General features: G+C 38.1%; 4 protein-coding genes across 4 annotated transcripts in view; all 4 read right to left on the bottom strand.

Moving 5' to 3' along the window:
* Positions 1–6,995, bottom strand: part of LOC113681135 (gamma-aminobutyric acid type B receptor subunit 2) — a 15,056-nt gene extending 8,061 nt beyond the window's left edge. The window contains exons 1-4 of the mRNA XM_089192380.1: positions 4,777–6,995; positions 3,019–3,077; positions 919–1,164; positions 84–232 (exon numbers count right to left, since the gene is read on the bottom strand). Of these exons, the coding sequence (XP_089048506.1) occupies positions 84–232; positions 919–1,155 (386 nt within the window). The 5' untranslated portion in view covers positions 1,156–1,164; positions 3,019–3,077; positions 4,777–6,995. The remainder of the gene's footprint in view (positions 1–83; positions 233–918; positions 1,165–3,018; positions 3,078–4,776) is intronic.
* A 479-nt stretch (positions 6,996–7,474) lies between these two features.
* On the bottom strand, positions 7,475–20,715 carry LOC113681134 (2-aminomuconic semialdehyde dehydrogenase). Its single transcript, XM_027198202.2, has 11 exons — positions 20,225–20,715; positions 17,602–17,797; positions 17,200–17,404; positions 16,137–16,325; positions 15,642–15,736; positions 13,857–14,008; positions 13,396–13,537; positions 12,332–12,488; positions 12,184–12,239; positions 10,782–10,915; positions 7,475–9,524 (listed from the first exon to the last, which is right to left on the bottom strand). Exons 1-11 carry the CDS (start codon positions 20,257–20,259, stop codon positions 9,383–9,385), a joined length of 1,503 nt encoding a protein of 500 aa, XP_027054003.2. The 5' UTR covers positions 20,260–20,715; the 3' UTR covers positions 7,475–9,382.
* Positions 20,716–22,518: 1,803 nt separating this feature from the next.
* On the bottom strand, positions 22,519–24,860 carry LOC113681146 (uncharacterized). Its single transcript, XM_027198213.2, has 4 exons — positions 24,664–24,860; positions 23,693–23,875; positions 22,971–23,003; positions 22,519–22,725 (listed from the first exon to the last, which is right to left on the bottom strand). Exons 1-4 carry the CDS (start codon positions 24,749–24,751, stop codon positions 22,718–22,720), a joined length of 312 nt encoding a protein of 103 aa, XP_027054014.2. The 5' UTR covers positions 24,752–24,860; the 3' UTR covers positions 22,519–22,717.
* Positions 24,861–26,061: 1,201 nt separating this feature from the next.
* On the bottom strand, positions 26,062–27,209 carry LOC149035737 (5-hydroxytryptamine receptor 4-like). Its single transcript, XM_089190795.1, has one exon. The coding sequence runs from the start codon at positions 27,079–27,081 to the stop codon at positions 26,143–26,145; it is 939 nt and encodes a 312-aa protein (XP_089046921.1). The 5' UTR covers positions 27,082–27,209; the 3' UTR covers positions 26,062–26,142.
* Between the last annotated feature and the right edge of the window lie 534 nt (positions 27,210–27,743).

The following is a 27,743-nucleotide window of genomic DNA, read 5'->3' as shown; positions in this document are numbered from 1 at the left end:
CCTTGAAGCTTATTCTTATACCTCATGATTGCAAAATGTGAATTTCATAATTGACCGAAAAAATGAGGTCAGTGGTTCAAGACGTGATGTGTACCTGCACTGCTCCCCAAAATGGGGCAGCTTCTGCGATGGGTTCTGCAGCTGGAGAGCAACCTGGTGCCGTGAACATGATCTTATTAGGGGGCTTGGACACTAAATCCAACATAGCTTTTATGGCGGCAGCACTGTCACACTGATAATTCAAAATTCAAAGGAATGGTTAAAGATACCATCAAAACTCAATTAACTCAACCTACTCCTCTCTACAAACGGCTGTTTCTTTTTGTCCCGGTGAAGGTTCCTAGTAACAGAAGCTTAAGATAAAAGAAAAGGATATTAGAACCTGAAAACCTTGGTTCTTCTTACTCTTGAGCGTTTGCTTATGTAGCTGTCATTTCCAGTGAGGAAATACCTTACATTCATTCGGAAAAAAAAGCCTTTGTTTAAAACTTAACCTCCCCATATGAAAAAACTACCCTCATTATTTGAATCAATGAACAATCGATAGACATTATGTGGCTAAAATGGAACCGAAATCGGGCTTTACTTAGGCTTAAATCGGTGCCTCTCAGATACCATACGTTGGAAGAGAAACAACCTTAAGAGATCTTTCTTCAAGGATTTTCATTTTCAAATCTGACTTTCTGATTGTGATGATACGTCACGATTTTTTTCTCTCAGATGGACTGGCATTAAAGCAGTTGATCTACCTGCCTTGGTCCAAGACCATTTCAAATTGTCTCTTAAGCCTCAGCTGATGCTGATAACAGCTCCTGATCCCCTGAACACACCAGTCCTCATTTTACGGCTATCTATCTTTTTTATGCCATCTTTTCTATGAGTGCATGTGTCCTAGGGCTAAGAAGGCGTTTAATATACCTTAGAATCTCTCCACTCCTCCTGTAAAATGTACCCTGCCAAAATGGACCGGTCCCTATTCACGTGGTCCAGCGCCATCCGAACTGCCGGCATAACACCCTTGGAGCTCCAACCTTTTGAAGACACGTTTACGCCGTAGAAAGTACCAATGTACAAGTTCTTCAAACTGTGAGCCCACTTTCCCATTAACAGAATGGAAAGCAGCAACCATGCAGAGAGCGTGATAGTTTTCATCATTTTGGGGGGGACCTGTAAAAGATGCTATCATTTAAGTAATGAACTCTGCTTCAGTCCACAACACAAGTCTATTTTTTTCAGTTAAACCCGGTTTAACTAAACATGTTTTGCTGGTGTAAATAAGGTATTATTCTCGAATCAGCATGATACCAACAAATCATTAGAATTTCAAACCTTGGCCTTCACCCTCAGTGAAAGTGATTGAACTATACCCATCCTCCTTGAGCCGTGTATGTGTGTGCATTAAATGAGAATACGTGCGTTTCCTGTGAGCAAGCTAATATTTTCTCGTTCTGTTTAATCGATCAAGGAGAGTATCTGGTGTAACAAAATGGTTATTGCAAATGCAAATTTTAGTTGTCACCAGTAATTGGGGTGCCATTTACAGGTTATATTTATCTGAAAGAGTTTTCCATAAGAATACCGAAAAAAAAGGAATTTTTCAAAAACCAGCCCTGAAGTAAAAGTTCTAGAGAAGCTGTGGTGTTGCATCGTTGGGGGTATCTTAAGATAATCTGCCATTATTAACTGAGTTGATGATGTAAATTGAAACCGTAAGAAGTTTCCAAGGGTGACGTTTCGAGCGTTAGCGCTTTGTCACTTTGCCTCTCGTGTCATTCGGAAATCATATTACTCTAGCGACTCAAAATGCTTCCTGGTTGCAGGGTTAGGCGACTCTAAAAGCGAAGCAAGCTATTCTGTTGTCTGCCTTCAAAGCAAGCATTATGAAACGGTTGTTATCTAATATGGTGCATGAATACCAGATATGAATTATTCACTGATGTATATATGACCTATCGTTAACATTCTAACATGTTGTGCTTCAGGATGCTATAGTTGTTCACAACCAAGCGAGCATTGAATCAATATTCTATTGAGCTCATATATTTCCTGGTGCATTACATCAATAAATGTGGAGTCATTTGTTTCTGTGAGCCTAATCGCGTTGCTTTGTAAAACGATCACAAAATGTAAATTTTATAACATCTAGAGTGCATGCAAGGTGCTAATTGACTTCCATAGTTTTTTCTTATTAGTAATTTGATCTGGTTTCTCTTAAAAGGCCTTAAGGTTGCCAAGTAAATTTAACTTGATTCATCTAATTTCAATATCTCTGGTGTCTTCACAACCTTGATCCCAACACTCTAGATCGAAAAGGCGTACATTTGTGAAAAAAGATAGATGACAATCAGCGTAGAACAAGAACAGGCCATAAAATAAACACTCGCCAAGCTTTTTTCCGAAATGTGAGCTAGCACTACGAATAACCGAACTTGAAAAGACCTGTTCTTGTTCCCTGTTTTCAAAAACATTTTAATCACTTTTAGGCGTTTTCTGCCATATTTCCCTTTTCTGCAACCAATTTTCCCTCTGCCTTAAAATAAATTACGGGTATTTCTCACTCCTCACGAAGTAGTTAACTCTTGAATCGATGACTAATGACGTATGTTTCAGTTTTAAGCGGGAATTGCTGAAGTGTGTGTTAATGAAAAATCCTATGTTTTGACATACTATGACTATTCGGATGATCAGTTGGCCAATCCAACTTAGCGGTAATATTGGATTCTGGATACGTTTTCTCATTTTCATCGTTTATCGCCTATTTGTTGCTAATTATTTCCCAGCCGCGAGGAACATCTTTTTCCCTGCGTTTTGAAAACTAGATCAACGATACGCTTTTAAATCTTATGGAAAAAATCTAGTAAACCACTTTTCTGCTAATATTTATCGACGGCTAATAAAGGATATTTAAAATAATCAAGCTATTTGTTCACATAGCACACCATAAGCTCTACCTTCTTTGAAAAGATTCTGTTTTCTAGATGAAAGTGAAGGTTTCAGAGATCCTGAATGGTATTACTTACCTCTTCGATAATTCTCCACGCCTGATCAATTTCCTCTTTTCCTTCGAGCAATGGCAGCTAGTAGCAGAAAAAATAATTAAGAGAAAAACTATGCAGTTTGAACACCTTGAATGCAGCTGCTGATGTCAATTTGCTCTCACTGCAACACTAACGTAAATCTTTCTTGTGGTTGGTTGATGTTTTGAGTTTAATTGAAGTTAGTGGGGTGTCATTGAATGTCTCCGTCATACATATTTATTGAAAAATTCGATGATTTTTCATCATGCGCTTGAATCAATGAACAGATCGTGCAGAGTTTTAATTCAAACGAAATGAAAAGGATACATCTTATTTTTAAAAGTTTGCCTGTGAAAGGCTGTTTACCATCCAGATCTTATTGCCCCAAGGTATATGACAATCTGAGAATCTGGGAATCTGGGAAACAAGCGGCCGCCAGACGCCGTTTGGGAGAGGGGTCTCAATGAGGTCAAGGCTCTTACGACTAACGGTTAAAATGTTGGCCCTTATAACGCTGACGGTCAATTTTTCTCCGTTAGGGTAATCGGAAATGTCCAAAATTAATTTCAATTACTTTCAAAAGTCGGTAATTCATTTTCATTGTTCTTAAACACATTTAGGACTATAGTTTACCTCTTATTGATAATGGAATTGGAATAAAGAAAAAAATATATAAACAAAGTACCGTTACATATGCATGGTATTACAAAAATTGTTAAAAGAAAGTGAAATGTGATCATCGCAGTAAATTTTCCAATTTAAGCAATTGGAAAGAAGAAGCCTGAAAAAAATCAGGGCTTCAACGGGATTCGAACCCGTGACCTCCGCGATACCAGTGCGATGCTCTACCAACTGAGCTATGAAGCCACACATTGGGAGCGAGGTCAATTTATTGAGTTCATATCTTCCCGTGCAGTGAAATGACGTGAAGTTTTATATGAAATAATTCATATTTGTACTGCGGTTGTAGATGAAAGTGAAATGTGATCATCGCAGTAAATTTTCTTCATAGCTCAGTTGGTAGAGCATCGCACCGGTATCGCGGAGGTCACGGGTTCGAATCCCGTTGAAGCCCTGATTTTTTTCAGGCTTCTTCTTTCCAATTGCTTAAATTGGAAAATTTACTGCGATGATCACATTTCACTTTCATCTACAACCGCAGTACAAATATGAATTATTTCATATAAAACTTCACGTCATTTCACTGCACGGGAAGATATGAACTCAATAAATTGACCTCGCTCCCAATGTGTGGCTTCATAGCTCAGTTGGTAGAGCATCGCACCGGTATCGCGGAGGTCACGGGTTCGAATCCCGTTGAAGCCCTGATTTTTTTTTTTCAGGCTTCTTCTTTCCAATTGCTTAAATTGGAAAATTTACTGCGATGATCACATTTCACTTTCATCTACAACCGCAGTACAAATATGAATTATTTCATATAAAACTTCACAAAAATTGTTAAATATATCTTATTAGACTTTTGGGTGTGTAGTATCGTTGAGTATTTTTAACAGTTGTGTCGTATTTCGACGAGCCTGCAGGGCGATTAAAAATACAAACAATGAGTAAAAATACTCGGCGATACGTTTAATACAGTTATTTATTATCTAACTGCTTTAATTCATGCGCCTTTCTTTAAAAGTGGGAAAAGCAGAGCAGTGGGGAGTGGGGAGTGGGGAGTGGGGAGTGGGGAGTGGGGCAGGGGTTGGGGGGGGTTGGCGTGTGTGTGTGTGGTGGGGGGGCGGGGGGCGGTGTTTACCTCTTCAAACAGGTTTTTTGATGTTTTTCTTTCCTCCTCCAAAGAGGAGGATGTTCGGTCCGTTACCTCTGAAAGAAAAGATAAATTATTAACCACAATTAAAAGAAGGAAAAAAAGCAGAGAAAATAAAAAACACCTAAAAGATTTTGGTAAGAAGGATAACCTTCTTCTAACATCTTTGTCATGCGCTTAGATTCAGTGCAGATATTGTTTCACTCACTCTGTCTGAGCAAGCTAACAGTCCCAATGGAAAAAGGGAGCTTTTACCCGCGTTCTGATTGGTCAAAAACCTGTTTATTTTTGTGCCGCTAAACCCACAGAGAACTAAGACCTTTCAGTGTTTCTTCGCGTTTTTTCTTAATTTGATTAAAGCAGTAGTTACTTTTAGAGATAGAAAAAACTCACTCTCTCTCAACACAAAAAAACTGTAATACGAAAACTCGGTGGGTTAAGCCTTTAGGAAATTTCGGTATAATGTCATATTTTTAAGATATCCTTTTTTTCGCAGCAGATTCTCTACGGTTATTAAAACACAAAATATTACTCTTTGAAACATAAGAGTGATACTCCGCTACCTTTTTTTCCCCAGTTTTCCAGGGAAGAAACTTTCGAGTTGACATCGTGAAATGATTAAGCTTTCTTTTGTTTTTTTTCTTTGTTTAACCCAAATTGGTGGGACAGATTGGTGAATACGTTTGTATGACCATGTTTAAGTTTCTTACCACTCTACTTCGTCTCTACTCAGTCTCTACTTTTATGCAGACTAATGAGCAGTTTTTTCCTTGTTTTAAACGGATAGGATGATTTTCACATATGATAGTAGCGCTAATTTTATTTTCAAGTTATTTTATAAATCATATCATTTAAGCATGCTGTTTCTTCAAAATTGGAATTGTTAACACTTTCAATTTTCATCACAATCACATGCGCGCCAGGTCATTTGAAACAAAGTGACTGAGTGATAAAACCACAGCCCCTTGTAATTACATGAACAGTATAAATTTTTCATGTAACGCGGGAGTTTACTGCTGAATTAACATTTCAATTCGAAGTTACCTGCCAGGAAAGACACCAAGAACATATGATATAACAAAATAAGGCGTGAATATAAAAGCGATCTACGCAGTAATGACTTTCATATATTCATTACCTAAATTACCTCACCGAAGGCTTAGATGCCCCATCCACTTTAAGAAGATAAAATCACATATCTGCCCTGTGAAAAAAAGGTGTACATTTTCGGCAAGAATAACTGCTAAGCGATTTTGATAAAACGGTGTACATAAACGTTAGAGGAATGATTAAAGTTTCGTTTCTGTAGTATCAATTTAAATTATCTAAAAGAAACATTGTCATCTTCCAAAGAAATAGGAAACATCTTTTATGTTCATCTTTTTAAAGTGCAGTTCCGTCTCAGTAGTTTTAAAGCTCAGTTTTGGAAAGATATGAACTATTAATTCAATATGTAATCGTGCCGGTTGTGATGAGCGCAATGAATTAGAAAATTTCACCTTGCGAGAAAATCCTTTTGCCTGCAGATCGGGAAAATCCATAGCTTGTTTGCATTGACACTCGTTCTTCAATAATACCAGTGATGTTTGTTTTACGACGGTACAAGATTCATCTCTCGATTTCTCATTTGCAAAATTTCTTGCCTCATTAAAAACGATATCACAGATGATCAAAACTCACCTTTCCTAGTATCTGCAAAATGACTTTGAAGAGAGCACTTCCAAAAAATCTCTCTTGTTAGGTCGTATTTAGACCCCTCAATGTGGTCTTTTTAATTTCTTCTTTCAAAAAAGTTTGTCATATGTCTTCTTTTCGAATGATTTTCCCTTCTCTTCGCTAGTAAAGATAATTTCAATTTAGTTCTCGATGGCAACAATCGTGAAAAACATGCAGCCGTAACGGGTTTTCACTAAAGGAAAATTAATACACCTCGCAATGTGGTGCTTCTCGGTCAATAACTGAAATTGGACTGTTGCTGTCACAACTTGACAAGATGCCAATTGACTCAGAGGAACTCTTTCTTTCCTCTCACTTTGTTGGCAGAGAGTGCGGAAACTCAGTGAAACAAACAAAATTAGGATAACCTTCCTCAATAGCCGTAACAATTTTTAGAACATCCTTGGTCGAATAACAAGCGCAATATACACTTAGAAATTGTCGCAATCTCCGGCGGTTTTTGGGCTTTTAGTCTCCTGAAAAAATGTACTGTTTTGATATAGATCGAAAATAGTTATATAATTAATTAATTGAGAAAAAAAAACCGCACACAACAAAATAAAGAAGTGATGGGGGTTGTACTTGTAAAGTTCCGTGAGGCCAGTGAAAGCTCACGCAATTTTTTTCGCTGTTTTCTTTTTTATTCCTTTTATTTTGTAAATGTCTACATTTTGTAAACAAACGGATATTGCTTAAAATTAACATGGGCATGTCGCTAAACTTTACGATGAAGATGTCAAGTGTAGAGAACCCTCGACCAATAGCTATGTAGGATTTGAGATTAAAATTGATGTTATAAACATGATTAAGCTTAAGTCAACAAGTCACTTTTATCAAAGCTGTGCGCTTCTAATCAATTCAAGTCATTACAACAGTGATCATGTAACGTACATGAAAAACTGAAAGAAGTTAGACCCATGACGGAATGATTTCATCAAGAATAAGGAAAAATGTCTGATTCAACGACAAGTGTTTGTCTACTTATCTTTAAGAAATGTCAGAAAATATCTACAATCAACTTTACTTAATTCAAAAACGTTTTTTGAAGTATGGGTCTTTCACTTCAAGCAATGATATTTAAGTTGAAAACCAACTAAGAATTGGGCACCTTACTAAAAAAAATGCTGTCGGCAGATGAGCTCTTACTTTGGTGTGTTGCTACGCTCCAATTCCCGTTTTAAAAAATTTCAATGTTATGTATATGTTACGGGTATTAAATTGCACGGAAGTTGGACTAAATATGTAGTCTTTGTGCTGCGAATGCTCTAACAAATTTGTCTGTGCTCAGTAGAAGACTCAGTAAATCACAAGCCTTTAACGGAAGTTTCATTATCGTGCGAGGTCTTGCGCGGATAATGTCTGAATTTGTTCCGGACTACAACGACAAATATTCTAGAAATTACCCGCTCAACTTTAAAGAATTGAGAAATGTGAGTTTGACACATTCATTTCCTCTTCAGACGAATTCGCTTTTAGGAATAAAAAAAGAAAATGTCAAATTGCAAAAAACAGTCTTAAGGTTGAGCTTTGCAGCCCTGAAGAAATATATTTGAGAAACTGGAAGGGTTTCTTAGAATCAGATTTACGTTCTTCGTCTATGCGACTTAAAAAAACGTTTCACAAAGCAGAACCGGCAAATATACGATTTCAATAGTACTTGTAATAAATGTCAAATCAACACTTGACACAAACATCCGTGCTACGAATATGAACTTGCTAAGCCTGTAGCACTTTAAAGCGGTGGATGATTTACTCGAACAAATGTCAACCGTCATGACTGAGCAATTCTAAGGATACAATGAAGGGAGGAGATCACGCACGGTATCCTCGTGCCTTCAAGGACAAGTGATGAACATGAAATGTGTGTTTTTTCGGTCCTATATGATCAAAAGGGATCATTTTTGAATATTTTCGTTTTGCTGTACTCGGTGGTAATCGAATGGTATATCTAACTCCGGCCCTTGCAAAAAAGGTCCCTGCTTACGGTAATTAAAATACAGCATGAAAAACTAACTAACTAAGAAGCGTTTACTGCCATAGCCATTGATTTCATTCTCAATGGCTCTTTGGTACAAGCTACATTGAGTGATTACGTAAGGACAGACATGCACGTTATGCATTGGGTCTGTGTTTCGAGATACATGATTACGTAAGAGAAGACGTCATGACAGCTGCAGCGTGTCAAAGCAAGATACCATCAAATTTCAGGAGCATCATTTCATCAAGTTATCTCTTACAGCTCATGTTTAAACTAATGATAAGATGGCAAGTTAAACTTCGGCTTACATTCAATTTGTGTTTTATCTCACTGCTGAAATTGATATATGATATCAATTTTTCCAGCTGTTTTCTTTTCTTCAGTGACATAATAAACTTTTAACGCTTTAAAAGCGTTGACTAACCACGATCGCACCGATAGAGCACTTTTTGACTGTGTCGAAAAAAACAAAACCAAGTTGATCGGTAATAATCACAGCGAGCAATCAAAGCAAAGGTTTACATCATTATCAGCCAATGAGAACTCGAAGCGCGGGAAAAAAAACGCGAATGACAAAGTCGCGATTGTTTTTAGTTTTGCATCTGATTGGTCGAAAGGATCGCGCGAGTTTTCTGAGCCAATCATAGTGAAAATTAAGCAAAACGAACACAATCTCGGAATACTTTCGACACGTAATTGAAAATTGCTCTATCAAACTGCCAGAAACAAACGTAAAGGAAGAAGAAATATTGCTTTATATAAAGCGCTACCTTGATAAGGAAATCGGAAATTTGTGGCAGGTTTTTCAAGGGGTTTTTCGATCCTAACATTTGAAATGTTTTTTGATAATAAACATGACGAAAAACTTGGCACGATATGACGAGATGTAGCTGCAGTGATTCAAAATGTTATGCTAACAGTTTTCAATTCGGTATAGAAATCTATGGAGTAAGCCCCGCCTGTTCGCCCTAGTCCACTCTGCTTCCAGGATTCGTGAGGCATGTTGGGTTCGTTTGGAAGCCAGCTGTTAATCCATACAGAGCTAAAAAAACAAAATCAAATAAGTTCACGTGAGTGCAAGGTATTGAAATTTTCTTCATTGTAAAACAGAAGAATTTGGTGCAGAACGGCAAGTACGTACGTTCTACTACATCAGCATGCAATCCACTACTCCTTCGCGCTTTTTGTGAATTATTGTTATTTTTTAACTACTGCTTTTAAGGAGGTTCTAAAGAGAATGCTGCTCATGCATAAGTACTCTTGCTCGTATCCGCCTTTTATTATATACTCAACAAAATATCGCGTTTCTGATTGGTCAATGATGAATGCATAAATAGGTTATAGAGTGCAATAGAGGTTATAGAGTGCAATACGGAGAAGTTGCCATGGAAACACCGGGGAAGCGCCAAATTTGAACACCAAATTATAAAAAAAAAATTATAAATTATAAATTATAAAAAAATCGAGAATATGATAAATAAAAAATCGTATGAACCTGCTCGTGCATTTCGTGATTTATGGTCACTCGTGATGTTTTGAAAGTTCTCAAATTGCACTCGCCTACGGCTCGTGCAATTTTGAGAACTTTCAAAACATCACTCGTGCCCATAAATCACGAAATGCACTCGCGTTCATACGATTTCCCATACTTACTGTGTCACGCGCCACTCCTTTCAAATCTATGTGGGTTACGTGACAACCCTATAACCGCTGCGAAGCAGACTTCAATGCGAATTGCGAAGTTTGTCAAATGCCGGTCTTAACTAAGTTACGTCTACGACGTTCTCTCATGAGATCAAAAAATTGCAAACCTTTCCGGGAAATCCTTTGTTGAAATTTTTGTGGGAATGTGCAATTTCTTGCTTCTAGGCATCTTCATTTAACTCTTTGTTTTCATGGGTTTAGAATGATGGGCGGTTCATACTTTACAAATTGTGATAACTAACAAGTATCAAGTTAAACTGGTCAGTGGGTCCTTTGGTGGATTTTCAACGCAAAAAAATTACAATAAGAACAAAGAGTTTTTGGTTTAAAAACTCCATACGTATACAAAATCATAGGGCCAGTGCGTAAGTAAGGTGTTCACCAACGTGACTCCACGGAGTCACCTCACTGAGGATCATAAAATCTCTAGATTCACCCGTGACTGTCTGCACCCCATTGAGGGTGGCTAAGAATGGCTTTACATCTCACCGAAGATAACGGCTAGGGGAAAATCAAAGATGAAAGCCATAATGATGATAATAACAGATCGCGGAAAACATAAATTTGCCAATTAGTTTCTGTAATAAAGCCTTACCCGACATTTAACTGGTCTGCAATACTGTGAGCTACTTTAACATCTTTGCACCAGACCGAGGCTGATAAGCCATACATTGTTCCGTTTGCTCCTACTATAGCCTCGTTTGCAGTACGAAACGGTATGATTCTTACCTAAGGGAAAAGCAAGCTGTATATATTTCATTCCGAACAAAAATTAGAGGGGATAGAAGGAAACGGAGACAGAGGGTTGTTAAATTTATAAAAAGCTTACGCAAACTGAAAAAGAAATCAAAGCACTCAAGAGAGTTTATTTTGTTGCCGCGTTTTCTTGGTACAACTGCTATCAGTCTTTCATGTTTCGTTCCTTAAAGGAAAGAATCAAACTGTCCTTTGAAAGGAAATAAAAGAGAGTGTTTGGGCTAATTACTTTGCTGAACCTTGCGTCTTCAGGAGTTGGTTTTTAAAGGTTTTGTCTGACATAATCCATGTAGGAGACGCATTGTAATCTAACCAACGGCAACACTTACATCAGTTTTGCTGTTTACATTTCTTTCTTTTCTCATTAATGATAAGCTTCGATTATTCTGAGAGATTCTATTGACTTCTCGTCGAAATATAAGATTACAACGTATCGTATAAATGGACAATCCGTTTCCTAGGGGTCACAATAAACTACGATCTATCTTGGGGTAAACACGTTTCCTACATGGTAAACAAGGCGAACAAAGTGTTGGGTATAATTAGGCGATCACTTGGAAACGATAATCGCTATGCGTTTTCCTGCCTCTTTAAGTCGTTAGTAAGACCTATACTCAAATACGCTGTCCCCGTCTGGAGCCCCTACCAAAAAAAGGATATCGAATCCTTGGAAAAAGTCCAAAGAAGGGCATCTCGGTTGGCATTAAAGCAAAAACGCGGAGAAATGAGCTATGAAGACCGCTGCCGCCTACTGAATTGGCAAACTTTGGAGAAACGAAGAGAGTTTTTATCTCTGATCCAGTGCTACAAGATAGTTCTGGAAATAGATAGTCTTCATTTTTCGGACTTTTTTGAACTTACTAAATGTAATCGAACTAGAGCCAATCACAATTATAAGCTCTACGTAAAAATAGCTATCGTAAATTGCTACAAATTTTCTTTTTTTGTACGGATCGTTAATATGTGGAATAATTTGCCTAAAGATATTGTACACGCAGGATCATTGACTTTATTTCGTAACAGACTAAAGATTTACATGAATATTGATTGAGATGATGGTAAACAGTTTTTAATTATCTGTATATAATGTTTTGATCTTTTTATTCGGGGAATCTTTTATATAGGGTTAACCTCTAGAATATCCCCTTTCGAGAGATACTTTTTACAATTTTTATTTTCCTTCTCTTGAATAAAGTATTGTAATTGTAGTACTTTCTGACAATAGAAAAAGGAGTATTTACCACTGGGCCTTGAACCTCCAGGGTGTTTATAGTACTAATGGTTGAACTTTGGAAACCTGCATATAGATATCAAATGTTAAGGGGTTAGTAGGAATTTAAAACCATTATCATACTCCTGACTGATTGACGTAAAGCTATTTATGCTGACCTCCAAGTACCGTGGGCTCCAGGAAGAAACCTTTGGCTAACTTGCTGTCAAGTTTTGGAATTTTCCCGCCCCACAGAAGCTCTGCTCCATCGTTCACTGCGCCTTGAATAAGACCTATGATCTTCTGGCGATGTTCCTTGCTGATTAAAGGACCAACCTAAAGTATATGATAGATTTTAACGACTAGGTTCTCAATAAAGTAAGTTGAAGATAAACTTTTTGCATCCTCATGAACTTAATCTACATGTTTGAGGATGGTTACTTAAAATCCACGGAGTCTTTTTCTTCAATCAATCTTAACTGTTAGTTTATTCCATCTTTGCAAACTATTACTTGTTTCCCTTTCACTATTTAAGCTCTTGACCCTAGCTCCCAAGATTTAATTAGTAATTCTCCTTACTGTCTATCATACAATTCATGTAATGTTAGCTTGAAGAATTTGGAATTGGATCAACCAATAATTCCCTAATTTATATTTTTCTTTATTCGTATTACTTGTCTCCTTCATATCGTACCGATAGTGTAAGGAGAAATTCTGTCTAGGTCACTATTGGGACTTGAGGGGTTAAGGGAATTAATTCTTTATGTTGCAAAAAGGACCAAAAGACTGTTATCACTATTTACGTAATGCGGGCCATTGTCACGTGATAGGGTAGTGTGAGGCATCAATAAACCGCCATTTTGAATTTGGTGCGATGTTGGTTTATTTTGCAATTGACCTTTTGGAACTTTGAACATTAGTTATTTGGATTTTAAATTTGGATATTTGGATGTTAGCCTGGCTAACAGTGGGTAACTTCGCTACCTTTAAGACTTTTTAAACTTATTTAGGTACTTTTTTTGTGAAATAGAGTATTGTAATTTTTTCAATCTTCGGCACTTACGCTTAATCTAAGATGGTCAGAATAGATTGAGAGATTTCAGTCCTTCTATAATCGTAAATGAAATGCTGGGATGCAAACAAGAAGATTTGTGGGCTTGACTTGCCAAGATTTTCTTCGAGGTTCAGTGTTTTCCTGTGATTTGTGAGGAGGTACATGAGGCCGAGAAAGACGTTATTTTACCTGTATCCCTGTCTCATGTGCACTGCCAATCTTCAACCTCTGTACCACTCTGATGAATCTTTCAGTAAATGTTTGCAAGATGGATACGTGAACGAAAATGCGGTTGATAGAGTGGACGTTTTGACCCTCGTTGCGGAGAAAACTGGGAACAAAACAATACGCTATTGAGCTGGTGCTAATTTCAACCTAGTTTTAATTATGGCTAGAACCCACTTTAATCATCCCTTGATGTATTTGAGGGCGACAGAACCCGAATATTGTTTATCATGGTGATTGGAACATTTGGATTGCGACCAGCACTCCAAGAGGATCTACGACACAAATTATTCGAGATTGACGCCGCATGATCGTAATAAATTCAGCGCATATGACTGATTCACAAACAGCGAAAACTTGAAATGATAAACAAGTCAGGCAGGATTATGTGGGAGTGTAACTAAAAGAAAAGCTATTTTCATTACCTTCCTCTGATTGCAACTGGGAGAACTTCCTCTAAATTAGCGTCGTCGAAGACGATCATCGGATGACAGTTTCCTAAGCGAAACATGAACTTTTTTGTATAAAGAAGCTGACTTACAGCAAGTATGGCAGATGCAGTCCTCTCGCTTCCTGCCTAAAGAGATGGAAAAATTAACGGTTATTCTGCATTAAGAACGTCAATGCACATGCACTTAAAGTGATATATCTCTCAAGTCAATCACTATTTTAACCGTATAAGCGGATTGAATAGTGTACGAATGAAGAAAGGAAAACTTCCAGTATATCTGTCAGCTTCTTTAAACAACTTGTAGGGAATATCCTGAGTATGAATCTTGAAAGTCGAAAAGAGGCGATAAAAGAGTCAACATTTCTTGCTCAAGAAAATTGTCAGTGTTATAGAGAACAGGGATCCAGACCTATACGTAGTCTGCGGAGTATTCTCTTCATCTCGTGTTGGAAGAGCGAAGGCTAGATTGAGTCCTACGCCTTCCTGTTACTTAAACTTCTCCGTTGGCCGAGGAGAAAAGATGAGGACTGCCACGCAGGTTAACCCACACGCGCATCGCAAAATTGAATGGGCAAAACACTGGGTTCTTCGCTTCTCTCGAATTAGATGGAGGTCTTAAAATTTTAATATAACAAACTTTCTTGAAGACCTTCTTGAAACTAGTGAAAAGCCAACTAGTAAAAAACATTCTTCCTCAAATGGAAATTAATACCTGCATTTCTTAAAACAAATCTTATAACATAGCGCGCGTGCTTGCCCTATATAAGTCCTATTAAGCCGCTATGAACAAAATCTTTATTTACGCACGCCCGTGTGTAAATAAGATGACGTGGCATTTTTTTTTAAACCTGGCTTCAGAGTTTCCGTCCTGTTAAGCTGCAGTGCAGTTTTCCTTCTCTTTGAAGTTTGGAAGAAACCAGCGAAGAACTGCCCAATTTTTCTATCGGCATTGACCTTTTCGGTCCTGATCCAACAAGCAACAAAAATAAAGCCGAAAAAAACTCACAAGTAACACGTTTCGCAAATTTGTCGGAAGCGTAAACATTATTTTGAACTATCAAATCCCTTGATAACTTCGGGTCTTTGACTTTTAAAACATTTTTTAGTGACACGAGTTCATTTGGCTTTCATTTCCTTCATTTTCCCCGTAAATTTAAGCTTTTCATTCACAGTTATCGGTTAACTGGATCAAATGTTTTCGCTCAAACCAAAGGATAAAATGTGGCGTGTTTTTGGCCAGCCAATAAGGACGTTTGTTTACTTTTTTTGTGCGATGTGAGAATTTTCAATAAGAGGCTTCTTCGCGCAGATCCTTGTTGTCGCTCTGTTATAAAAGAATTTGCTCATGCTTTTAGCTGTACGGATATCGAGTTATGAACGTACTTGGGAAGTTTGGAGAGCACTCAAAAAGCTAGAGTTGCTCTCGGCTGCGCCTCGAGCTACTCTTACGCATTTTTCGTGATCTCCGAACTTTCCGCGTGCATCCATAACTAGATATACGCACGCTAACCATGAAAAAATTCTTAATTTCTTGCTGCGGCTGATTATTAATAAGATATTTGTAATTGCCTTAGTCAGCAAAAGAACATCTTGATCAATGTTTTTTTAGGCCTCTCTGATATGATATCAGCACACATGACTACATGTACTGCATCTGAAGGTTCGATGAAACAATCAGCATTAGATATTTGGAAGAGTCGACAGATTCATTTCTATTTTGATGAAGTTATCCAAAAACTTTTAACGATAAATATCTTACCAATGCCAACGCTTTCACAGTTGGATGCGCAGCCATGGCTCTTCCAAGCACGTCACCTTTGCCATAGACTACGTTCACGACGCCCCTTGGAATCCCTGAAATCAAGGAATCGAGTGTTACGTACACAAAACGAATATTGACTGAACAGATAAAGAAACAAGTAAATAACTGAATGAAAGGATAAATATATCATGCCATTTGTTACCTTGTAATTTGCTTCCTTTCCTTAATTAAATTCGAATAAATTAAGTTCTTCAGCCGGCCTCAGACAAATCTTTAATTTCAAACTTGATTCGCGAGAGCATTGAACGTTATAGAGCAGGAATTACCCCTTCTCCTACCACGTTAATGCCGTTCGTGTCCACCAATGTCCACCACAAGGGTCTGGGACTCGATTCCTCAGGGAGAACGCCTTTTTTCTACTTTGTTTCACGCTCGTTCTAAGCTAAAAACATCTTTCGTCTTAATTATAGAACTTTCTCTTGTCTCAATTACCTGCATCGCTGAATGTTTTGGCCAGCAAATGGACTTCAACAGGAGCCAAAGATGAAGGCTTTATAACCACACAGTTGCCGCTGGCCAGTGCTGGGATTGCATGCCATAAAATCGAATGTAGAGGAGAAGCCCAAGAAGTGATTATACCAACCACACCAAGAGGATACCGCGTACTATAGCTAACAGAACCTGAAAAATAACCAGAGTAGTGCAATCTTCAACTGAGTTTTGACCTAGCCAGGTCTCGCACTTGGACGTGTGAACCCTGAGTTCTGGGCACCAACCATAAGGACACTCTGTCTCCAATAGTCCATTTTACAGTTGCGTGCTTGGTTGCCAAACCTTTGACCAGGAGTGAGGCTAAGAGTGACCTTTTCATGATACAAACCTTGCTTGCTTTTCAAATGCAAATTACTTTGTTATCATGCTAACTAGATACTGGTCGCTATCACAACAAGGTCACCTTCAGCTTCACTCCAAATCAAAGGCTTGGCAACGAAGTATACAACTGTAAAATGGCCTATTTTAGACTGCAATAAATACTACTTTTCCGGAAATCTGTGGTGTTACATAGTAAGTTTACATTTTACTGTAGATTTTATTTGCCATTAAGAGTTTGCCATCAATTTCCTAAGTAAACCTCGCTCACCGTGGAGTCTCTGTGACTCAGTGGTAGAGCGTCGGGGCGCGGAATCCGAAGGTCTGAGGTTCGATTCCTCATGGGGACTCAGAGTTTTTCCTTTGTCCCAAGCTCGTGACAAGACGAAAAACATCTTTCTTTACCTCTTTACCGAGCTCAAAACTTACCATCTCTCTAATTTCTATCTACCAACATTACTCTATCGACATTGCTGATCCTAGCAGTATGCAGGACACGTGTCATATGAACTTCGTAATAGACCTCGCTCACCGTGGATTCTCTGTGGCTCAGTGGTAGAGCATCGGAGCGCGGAATCCGAAAATCTGAGGTTCGATTCCTCATGGGGACTCAAAGTTTTTTCTTTTCCCACGCTCGTGACAAGACGAAAAACATCTTTCTTTAATTTCTTAAGTACTTTCTTACCTTGTGATTGTGTTGCTGATTCCACAGTAGCAACGGCTTGCGCAGTAAAATATTTAATATTGAGAACCTCTCTGGTAATGTCGTTGTCTTCCTTGCTTACACCATGGATTGCTCTACCCTGGTCCATAATCTCGGCGCGAATGAAAGCCTCAGACCTTTTCCCCAATAACTTCGCCACTTGATTTAAAATCTTTGCTCTCTCATTCTATTTCCCGCACAAAAAAGTCAAAAGGACAATTAAAAACACAAAAAATAAGAAAACTCGCATATCTTACGATCAGATGTCAGGAGGGGAGAACTTGGGTTCGATTCCGCGTGATAATTGTACATTTTTTGCTTTATCTTACGCTCCTGACCTGCATACATAATTTTAGAGTCATGAGACAAAGAATAATCATTTACCTTACATACTTTAGACCATGAATAAAATGCAGACCTGGCGGCGTCTATAGCTCTTTCTACATCCTTCACAGTCGAGACTGGGTATTTGCATAACACTTCCCCTGTACTTGGATTCAAAGTGTCGGCGAATCTTCCATCCTCTGGAGGTACGAACTCGCCGTTTATAAAATTTTGGATTTGTTCCGAAATGTCACGCCTGCATTAGAAGATAAGCACGATGTAAATCAATCGCGCGGTGTGATCATTAGAGTCAGCGGCAGTCTGGAAAAAGGATTGAGTCATTTACTCGAAAGTTTTGGAAGTTACCGATTTTGAAAACGTCTTTTTCCCTTGTTTTTCTGACAAGACTGGGATATCAAAAGTTTGTTAAAAAAAAAATTAAAATATCAGGAAAAGAGACGAATTGAACTAGCATTTGAGCTAAGACCAGCACTACTCTCCCTTAAGATTCTTATTTAAAATTAGTTATGACTTCAGGCCCGCTTAGTTCCCGGGACTTTCGAGAAACGGGCCCCAGTGACTGACGTTTCGAAAATCTTAGCGGAAGTCTTTCTTTATTTTATGACGACTTCCGCTAATGATTTCGAAACGCCAATCATTTCTATAGACAATCTTTCGTTTTAAGACTACCCTTTCTTTGAGGATCATACCACGCACCGACTGTCGCACGCAATCGGCCGTGTTTAAACCGTTGAGGATCTGAAAGGCATTAACTGACAATACTAGCACTGAAATCTATGACCGGAGGTACTAATAATTTCACAGCATTAAGGTATTAATTTTCTACGGGAGTAGACATTATGTCGCGATGTTTATGACTGAGTCATGAATGAAACAGCTGCACAAACAGGTTCTTGGCCTTTAGAGTTATTTAAATATCTCTATCAAATTACTTAAACCCTTGTTTTACATAAAGCCTTTGATCGGCAGATGGCTTTTAAACGATGATAATGGCTTTAATCATTTTCCAGTCCTTACCATCCGAAAAAACGAAATGTTTCACATTTCCACTTCGATTGCGTAAAAAAATAAATAAAAATCACTAGGGGAAATAATCTATATAAATCATGATTGCATCTTTAGATCTCTTGTCATGAAATCATGTATTCAAAGGTTTCCCGGAGTTATTAACATAAGACACTCCTGAATACAAAATTATAAATTTGCTATTTCCATCTAGATCGAGAGAAGTGGGACAACTGTGTTTTCAGCCGGCCTTCACAGAGAATGTTTCCGTTACTACAAAAGGTTGCAATACCGCCATGGCAAAAAAAAAAAAGAAGAAATGGAATAATTTTTCTAAATTGGTCAAGCAAAAACCAAAATATACAAAAAATACAATGAAAACACCAGAGGCAGCCTGGAACATTTTCAAAGCGATCAACGTGATTAGGTGATCGCTATAATTCATTTATATGCAGGTTACCCAGGAAACAACACCAATTCGAAAACATTGTCTCTTCGGGCAGTAATCAAATTGCTATTCCAAACGGGAAAGACTTTGTTATGTGAAGTTGAATAGTTGCTGATAAGGCGGGTTTAAAAGTACTGACTTTGAAAGCAGCTGTAGCGAAAGGACACTAAATGAAAAAAACAACATATTTTAAAAGATAGTTTCTTCGACCTATTCTATAAAGTTTGCGATGAGATAGAGTAGTATAGTTTCCACATCTCTTTAAGGGTCCTATAAGACATTGAAATGCGTTTTAAACAGGTCAGAAAGCCTTGGGGCTAAATCGCAAACGTATGACGAAAACACGAAGGCGAAACACGGTCCTAAATTCCCGAGAAATAGAGCAAATTACAAAAACCCATCCCACGGAAACCAATAGATTCAGTTGTTCTATAAATATTAACATAAACGTTGACAAGTGCGAATTTCTTTGCAATCAAGTACGACTTCCATGAAAACATGCATAAAAACGTGGGATAATGTGTTTCGCCAGCGCATGACAAAAAAAGTTAGTTACCTGTATCTTCTGTTTTATTATATATAAACATGAACCAGAGAAGGTTCATGTATATATAGAAAAGAGAGGTTAGAGAATGATCTTGTGAGCGAATTTTCAAGACAATAACTGGGTTTAACCGGGTACAATTCCAACAGATATCACCAAGATCGTTTGTTTTTATGAAGCTTAAATCTTGAATTTAAATTTATTCCCATCACTTTATTTCGCGAAGGCTACAGATGCAACAAGTTCGAGCTAATTTCTCTAGGTGACGACGCCATTTCCTCACCTTTCGAAAAGTAACTGAAGAAACGATCAGTCGAAAGTAAACACAGCGCTTGTTGATAACATGTCTTTTAAGGGAAAGTTGAAGTAGATTTGCTTAGAAGGTTCGTTGAGATCGAAATAGCCATGGTGCGAGCGTCGAAGAAGTGTGACCACAAGTGTCACAGAGGGAAATTTCTTTTTCATTAAGCATTGGCGACACTGAACGTCTCCCTCGGTGATCGATTCTGTTAGCAGTGTTGTCTGTAAAAATTAAAGGCCGGAAAACGCCGGCAACAGGTTTTCTGCTTATAGCTTAGTACCGAATGTAATCGCTGTACAACAAACTGGTATTGCTCGCACATTCGGATTGAGATAATTTAACGGATATTTTCCAATATTCTTACCGAAAGAGGTGGTTTATCTGGGACAGAAAATCCATCTGTGATGAGTACGCTCCTGATCGAGTGTTTTGTTATGTAAAAATCTCGCAGCTCCTTCCCAGAGACCGAGCTTCAGTCAAATCCAGTACACATATGGTTAGACACGAAGCCTATACGACTTTTTTTCATCGCAAACATCGAGACCGCGCATTAATTAACACCATCCAACGACATTTGAACGTCAGCTATTTCTAGAACCAGAGTTCATTATAAATGCGAGAGCCGCCGCGAATTATGCTTATTAATTGTTATGTTGCTGTATCCAACGAACCTGGTCAATTGCATGAATTGTAAAGTTCAGTGTAAGTTGAAACGCTCCGGGCTAGGTCGCACGGAAACATCATGTCTTCCTCATGAAAGAAAGTCAGTTGGCTTCGAGTTATTGTACGTTAAAGCTAAAAATTGAAAATGCAATTATTTAAGGTGGTCAAGAAACGTGCCAGCTGTTATTCCCCGTCGTCTGTTTCTCTCTTCGAATTAATATTGGTAAATAAAAGTGATCAGAGTGTACTCTCACTGTCAAGGAACACGTCAAAATTGACAACATTTTAATTCATCTTTGAGAAAATGAACCTGTCTATCATTTGAGGACAGCAAAGGGGTGGGGGGGGGGTGGGATGGGGTGGAAGGGGAAGAGAGCCTGGGGGTCGTTTGTCGAAAGTTCCGGTAACTTATCAGGCCCGAAGCCATATTCTAAATTCAAAATTTAAGAACAGAAAAGAAGGCTGTGGCTCCCTAAACAGTCCATTTGGTTTCTTTAGCTGATAGTGTTACAGCGTCATTGTAAAGTTTTCAAAACTTTTGAAACCGCCATCTTGAATGAAATCAGAACAGCTTTACGGGCCCGTTAAGTTACCGGGTCCTTCGAGAAGCAGGCCCCTGATCCCGTTTCACGTACAAATTTCACAAAAATTCACATGTAACGTATACTTTAAATAGCAATTAGCGTGTCACGAAAGCCTCGCCTTACTTTGACTTTGTGTAAAATTCACTTGTCACGTATAAACTTTGCGCTAAATCACGCGTCACGCACAAACTCTTTGCTAGTCTCTTATCTGATCAACAGGCCTCACTTTTACACTGTGTAATGTTAACCACGTAACAATGTTGGCAATACACGAAAAAATATCGTAGTCACGTCGAGTGGGGCTAATTTCCTAGCAACTCAAGCCTTCGAATTCTGTTCAGATATAACAACCAGCCATATTACTGGTAAGATTGAGGAAAAACTCGGCGAATTCGCAGAAACGCAACTACAAACAGGTTTAGAGCACATACCAAGCACGAAAATTTTAACAATTTCTTTAAAAAAACTTCAATTTTTGCGAATTTCTTGAATGGTAACCAACCTTTTGAACACAAACGAATCATGTGTTTTGCTCCGTTAGACTTAAGGGCATCCTCATATTTCGCCCATATTTGCAAGAAACTCTTTGAAGCTAAGTTTCAAGCTATTTTTCTTGACTAATATCACCAAATATTGTGAAGAACGAAAAACAAAGCTTTTAATTGACATTTACATAAAAAATATCACTAAATCAGGGCAGCAACATTTTAGTCACTTTTTGGCTCTCCAGTGAGCGACTTTCCAGTATTTCACGAGTACAATCTGGAGAGGCCTATACAGGAGAACTCGGTGAAAATTCTGAATTCTGTTCAGATATAACAACCAGCCATATTACTGGTAACATTAAGGAACAACTCAGCGAATTCGCAGAAACGCAACTACAAACAGGTTTAGAGTACATACCAAACACGAAAAATTTAATAATTTCTACGACGCTTTGCGTTAAAAATACACACTAAATGTCGTAATCATATTTGAATTAATTTTCTGGGACAAACCCAACCAGGTCCGAGTTAACAGTTAGGGTTCTTTATCAAATGAACAAGAGAGAAAGATTTTGCCAGCCAAGCCATACACTACGTCTACGTGTATTGTATAGAAAGCCCCCTACACACAGCTGGGATCTGCTATGCCCAAAAAAGGAGAAATTTTTGTGATCGGTTGTTAAAATAGAGAAGAGAGAATAAGTGCAGCGAGCGAGAAAACAACGCAAAGGCAAAAAGCAAAAGGGACCAGGAGGAACGTCCTCGTTACTCCTTCCCAGACTCCCACAGATTTTTTTGGTATTTGTGTGGTATATACCAAACAGTGATTCCACAAAATGTCAGTGAAATTGGATATATACTGTACCTCCATTTTGATGAATAACTGTTAACTGTGTTGTCAATATTTCTCAGCCTCTCAAACAAAATACATCTTATTCTTTTATTAACTTCAAATCAGACCACTTATATTTACAATGCAAAAAATAACTAGAATATTTTGAACTGGTGAGTGTTGGTTGATGTAACAGTAGTTGTTACAGTTTAAAAAACATGTTTTGATGGAAAAGTCAAACTAAGACACTCTGAGTTTGCAGTACCAATTAAAGGTTCCTCCAACATAAAATGTTATTCATCTGTGAAAAGAATGATACAACATTAGATAATGTATGGTTGATCACCATACAAGTCAATAAGTCAATAAACACCACAAAGTACATGTAGAATAGGGCTTGTGAAGGCTTTCCAGTAATGGATACATTTATTTTCTCTATGAGGTTCACTTTGCCTGAATTGACAGGGAATCTTAGGTAACAGCTGATTGCCTCCCAACCACACTGATAACTGATTTTAATCAAACAATACATAACTTCACTCTCACCTGATTCTTCTTCTGCAATGTCTGCCATGATCGCTAAAAATACAGAGAGAAGAGCAATTGTGAAATGATTCACATTCTTGAATGTATCAATATTAGGATCATGACACATGTTACTGTTGTTGGGCTTGCACCAAAACAATTCATTCATATAAAATGCAAAATACCATTGACAAAATTTTGTCTTGGTGTCCTAATAGCTGTCTCGATGCTATAAATCCTAGAAGTAACACTCACTTATCAAGCAAAATTATGCCTCTCTGCTTCTCTCCTCCATTTTCACAAATGAATAGAAACTCCCAAGGATTTGTTATATAGATTTTGTTTATTACTTCTCATTCAGCCTTGCAAAATTATACAGTACTAGGAAAAATTATCATGGGTGCCATGCACCTGTACCATGGTTGAACCTTTAGGATCAGCTTTGTTAATTATTACACAGCTTATGTTGATATCAACCATACACCACTTTTTATAAAATCATCGTCTTGTAACAGTAGCTATAAGTGTTTGTATGCACAACTAAGATCTTATTTCCCCCTATAACATTAGTGCTGAAGCAAACATTATGGTCGCAAGAATGAAGGACATGATTGCCAGCTGAAGTTCTTGATCGTTTAACATATTATTCTTGTCAGCTCTTGATGAAATGTGTGGTGAGTAACATGGGGAATATACATATTGATGCTAGAGGGTTGAGGGAAAGTTCTGCAAAGCCTACATACCTTCCTTTAAGACTTGTTCCCTGGCAGCTTTCTCTGCTAAGAGCTGAGCCTTTGGCCACCATGGTACATTTTTGTGTTTCTCTACCATCTCTTCATACACAGCTTCTCCTTTATCCTCCCATTTATGGATCAGATAGCCTGCATACAGCCCAATACTTGTGAAGAATGTATGCATCATGGGTTCTGCAAAAATTTAAAGTTTTCAGAGTTATGCTTTCCAACATACATTCCTCATATCTGATAAAATATATTGAAGCGATTAAGAGATTTGGAGTACCCTTGTACAGGTCTCCAACTTGTGGAATGTTACATAAGTGCCTTAAAGTAGTCATAATTATTGTCACTTTGTCAGGAATTGTGTCAGATTTTGCGAGCTAAAATAGAGACTTGAGAATGAAAGGCAATTGTCATAATTAAGAAGCTTGGAAATAAAGTTAAGATTGAAAAAAAAATTCTCAGGAATTAACCATGTGATAATTAATTCATCTTATTACTACAATTTTCAATGGTTTGAATGTTTTTCATATTATTGTCTGTTGAGTACACCTACAGTATTGGATGGGTGAACAAATGTGGAACAAAGATTTCATACAGCTGCACTGTACCTATTTCGAGCACCGTTAGGGTTCTTGACTGCATTGATTTTGTCTAAACTTTGCGGAACGTGTTCTTCACTAACTACGCAAAATATTCCCACCAGCAGAAAACTTTTAGATTTTCAAGTGGGTTCAACATTCTACCCTCAAGACGATCAATATTATGGTTTGTGTGAATAACCATTCGCTGAAGTGAGATGTCCGGATAAATGCATCTCCAAGCTGGGAAACTGTAATTTTAATGAATCTCAATTCGGTTATTTTAGATTGCCGGTACTCATGTTTAATTTCAATACGCTTTACTGCTGAAAAGTTATCTGCGGTTACAGATGAGCAAGCGTTTAAGGCATGGCAGCAAAAACATCAAATACTTACTTCTCATCATTGGCAAGCCTCGCACCAAATTGGAGTAACTTGAGGCAAAAAAACCAGCACCACCAAACCATATAATTGTTCTTATCATGACTACAGAGCTCTGAAGAAAGACAACAGCACCTGTACTACACTAAACGCTAAGAAGTTATCAAGAAATTCAATATGGCTTCTTCTTCACCATGAGCTTTGTAACCTGGCTTGCAGATGAAAGCCGCTGACTCCATGTTTACAAACATCGTCAGAAAACGGAGCGCGGAAGGAGAAGTGAAGCACGATGGGGAAAAAATATAAACAAAAAAAACAAAAAAACAAAAAAAAAACTATGACTTTGCGTGATTATCGGTGTTTTTAGCTTTCTCACAGGGTTGTGTAGCAAACAAAAAGAAGGATGGGCCGGCTGAACTTGGTGAGAGAAATGTGAATGGTCGCACTTCTCGCTAAAGGTAGGGAACGTACTACGGCTACCAGTGTTATGGGCTGGCACTGACTTTATTTCCAAAAATTCCACAATTAGGGGCACTCGTGGAATTTATCTTCAAACATCGTTGACGGTAGATTTGTAACCATTGACGGTAAATTGTGACCTGCTTTATGTAAGTTACAATGTTTAATGCCAAATTTACAATGCCAAATTCCAAGTTTTACAAAGCGCATCAGAGCTTATTAATATGGAGAATGCACTAAATAAACTGGGAATTATTTATCATTATCATTGCCACAGAAGAAGGAACGTGACGTGAAAGACGAGTTTTGTGCGATAGCAACTGCAATTTTTCTGGTGAAAGGTTACTGCTTAGGTTAGAGGGAAACCTGCTTATTTTTTATGAGACTGAAGCTAGAAGTGAACTATTCTTATCTTTGTGTACATGATAATTAATGAAGGGGGTAAGTTTCTAAAGAAACTGTGGCGTTGCGTCAGTAGGAGAGTATAACAGGGTAATTTAGTGTTATCAACTGAGTTGAGAACGTAAATTGGCCACCGTAAAGAGTTTAAAACTGACGTTTTGAGTTTTAGCCCTTCGTCAATCGCTCTGACGCTCGAAACGTCAGCCTTACAACTCTTTATGGTGGCCAATTTACGTTTTCAACTCAGTCGATAACCTTAAATTACCCTTTATGCTAATTATACAGAGATTCTTTGTATTTTGATAGTATTCGGCTAGGATTGCTACTTAACCACTGAAAAAATTCTATATATTCAATGCCCCTATTCTTTTCAGAAGACATCCGGTTTCGCTTGTACTTGTATGCCAACAAGGCTGATAGATTTCATGAAAGCACAATGTTACTCGACCAAGAATAAATATGAATCAATTTTTTTGTTTAGTATAAAGAGATTCATTTATAGATTCATTTAGCGATATTTTTGACAGCAAAACGTGGGGGGAGTGAGGGGGGGGGGGCTGTATGTGCCCTCAGATTTTTGTTTCGGGGGAGCTACGCCTCCCTTCCCTACCCCCCTCGCTCCGCTACCATTGTTCATTCCGAGCCTTTTCTGCAAAATATTAGTTTTCCAAATTCCTTACGCATGGCTCGGTTCATAAAGCCATAGATAACAGGGTTTATCCACGAAGAGATTGAAACCGAAAATGTATACAGCGACTGTACATAGAAAGGAATGGACACTTGGAAACCAAATTCTAGAATCAACGTGACGATAAAGGGAACCCAGCAAATGCAATAACCAAATACCGCAGCAAAAAGTACTTTAGAGATCTTGATTTCCTGTGCGTTTATCGGCGTTCCTTGTTGCCGGTTTGCTTCACGTCTGCGCGAAGGTACTATGGCGATGTTATGTCGGCTGACATGACGGTAAACACTGAAATATCCCAGTATTACTATAATCATGGTTACTGTAAAGATACTGCAGAAGAAGACATAAAAGATTCCCAGAAAGCGTTCATCGTTAGACGTTGCTCGGCAGTACAAAATGCCAGAAGTCCATTCGTATACAAGAGGCGCTATATGAAAACTTACAGTGACAACAAGGGATGAAGTCCAGACAGCAATTATGGAAAAAAATGTTCTTTTTCTGGTGAAGTACAAGGGATATTTTTGTGGCCTCACAACGCAAAAATATCGATTAATCGATGTGAGAACCAGAGTGTAGGTAGATACCTGCCCCCAGTAAACTGAGACGAAACCGTGGAATTGACAAAAGGTAAAACCGAATGGCCATCTATCTAATCCAGAGGCGACTGCTCCAAAAGCAGACATTACAGCCATCATTAGATCAGCCAATGCCAGAGATAACACGTAGAAATTGGTGATAGTTCGTAAACTTCTGTTTCGGTAGAAAGCCACGCAGACGAGCGCGTTTCCTGTGAGGGACAGAAGTGATGTACATGCAAGAAGAACCGTGTGCGTCACAACTGCAGAGAGGATTCTTTTACCTTGACCGAGATCCATTTCTTGCATACAGAGAGGACGCGCTAAACTCGATTTCTTGGGATGATTCGACGTTTCTCTATTCACTGAGGATTGAGCTCGGCGCTCGTATGTATCAACACCTGCTCTTCAGGCTTGATTCTGTCCTATCAACAGTCGACCCCTATTGTGACCGCTTGCGTGCAATACAGTTTCCTGCAACTAAAAAAGGCGATTCTATTGTCCTTAAAAGAAAACACACACACACACACACACGCGCGTTAAGGTGATTTCATTATTTGCTTGGAAGAAATCTACTTTGATGGACTTTAATCTAAGCTAAACAGCCTTTTGTTGGTCTGTATCTCTTCGCACCTCTTTGTTTTGTTGTTTATTGTGGAGATCTTCGCTTACACGGGAGATATTGAATGGCCTAATTGTGAAGCAAATTTTACCCACCATTCAAGTGTTTATGATATCTCTAAAGGGTGTAAAGAATGAATGACCTCTGAGAACCTGCAGGTGTACCTTGCTTACTTTTATTTTCATTTCTGATTCCTTTGTCTTCACTGTTAGATTTAAACTGAGTAAAAAATTATTAATATGTGGGATAAGATCTCCATGAGATCTTTTGTAAACAATCAAATCAATTTATGTAAATATTTTTCATTGTAGACTTACAGGTAATGTATTTTTCCAGGGTATATTTTTTT

The sequence above is a fragment of the Pocillopora damicornis genome, chromosome 13, assembly GCF_964200805.1.
Source record: "Pocillopora damicornis chromosome 13, jaPocDami1.2, whole genome shotgun sequence".
NCBI classification, from domain to species: Eukaryota; Metazoa; Cnidaria; class Anthozoa; order Scleractinia; family Pocilloporidae; genus Pocillopora; species Pocillopora damicornis.
This window is presented reverse-complemented; position numbering and strand designations above follow the sequence as displayed.

Coding starts and splice junctions, on each gene's coding strand:
- LOC113681134 (XM_027198202.2), bottom strand. CDS start 20,259: ATGGATTTTCTGTCCCAGATAAACCACCTCTTTCG. Junction 17,405..17,601: donor CATGGTCTAAAGTATGTAAG/GTAAATGATTAT, acceptor TGCGGGAAATAG/AATGAGAGAGCAAAGATTTT. Junction 14,009..15,641: donor CTGTGAAAGCGTTGGCATTG/GTAAGATATTTA, acceptor CCATCTCTTTAG/GCAGGAAGCGAGAGGACTGC.
- LOC113681146 (XM_027198213.2), bottom strand. CDS start 24,751: ATGATAAGAACAATTATATGGTTTGGTGGTGCTGGTTTTTTTGCCTCA. Junction 23,876..24,663: donor AGGCTTGCCAATGATGAGAA/GTAAGTATTTGA, acceptor AAATTTTTGCAG/AACCCATGATGCATACATTC. Junction 23,004..23,692: donor GGAACAAGTCTTAAAGGAAG/GTATGTAGGCTT, acceptor CTGTATTTTTAG/CGATCATGGCAGACATTGCA.
- LOC149035737 (XM_089190795.1), bottom strand. CDS start 27,081: ATGCAAGAAATGGATCTCGGTCAAGGTAAAAGAATCCTCTCTGCAGTT.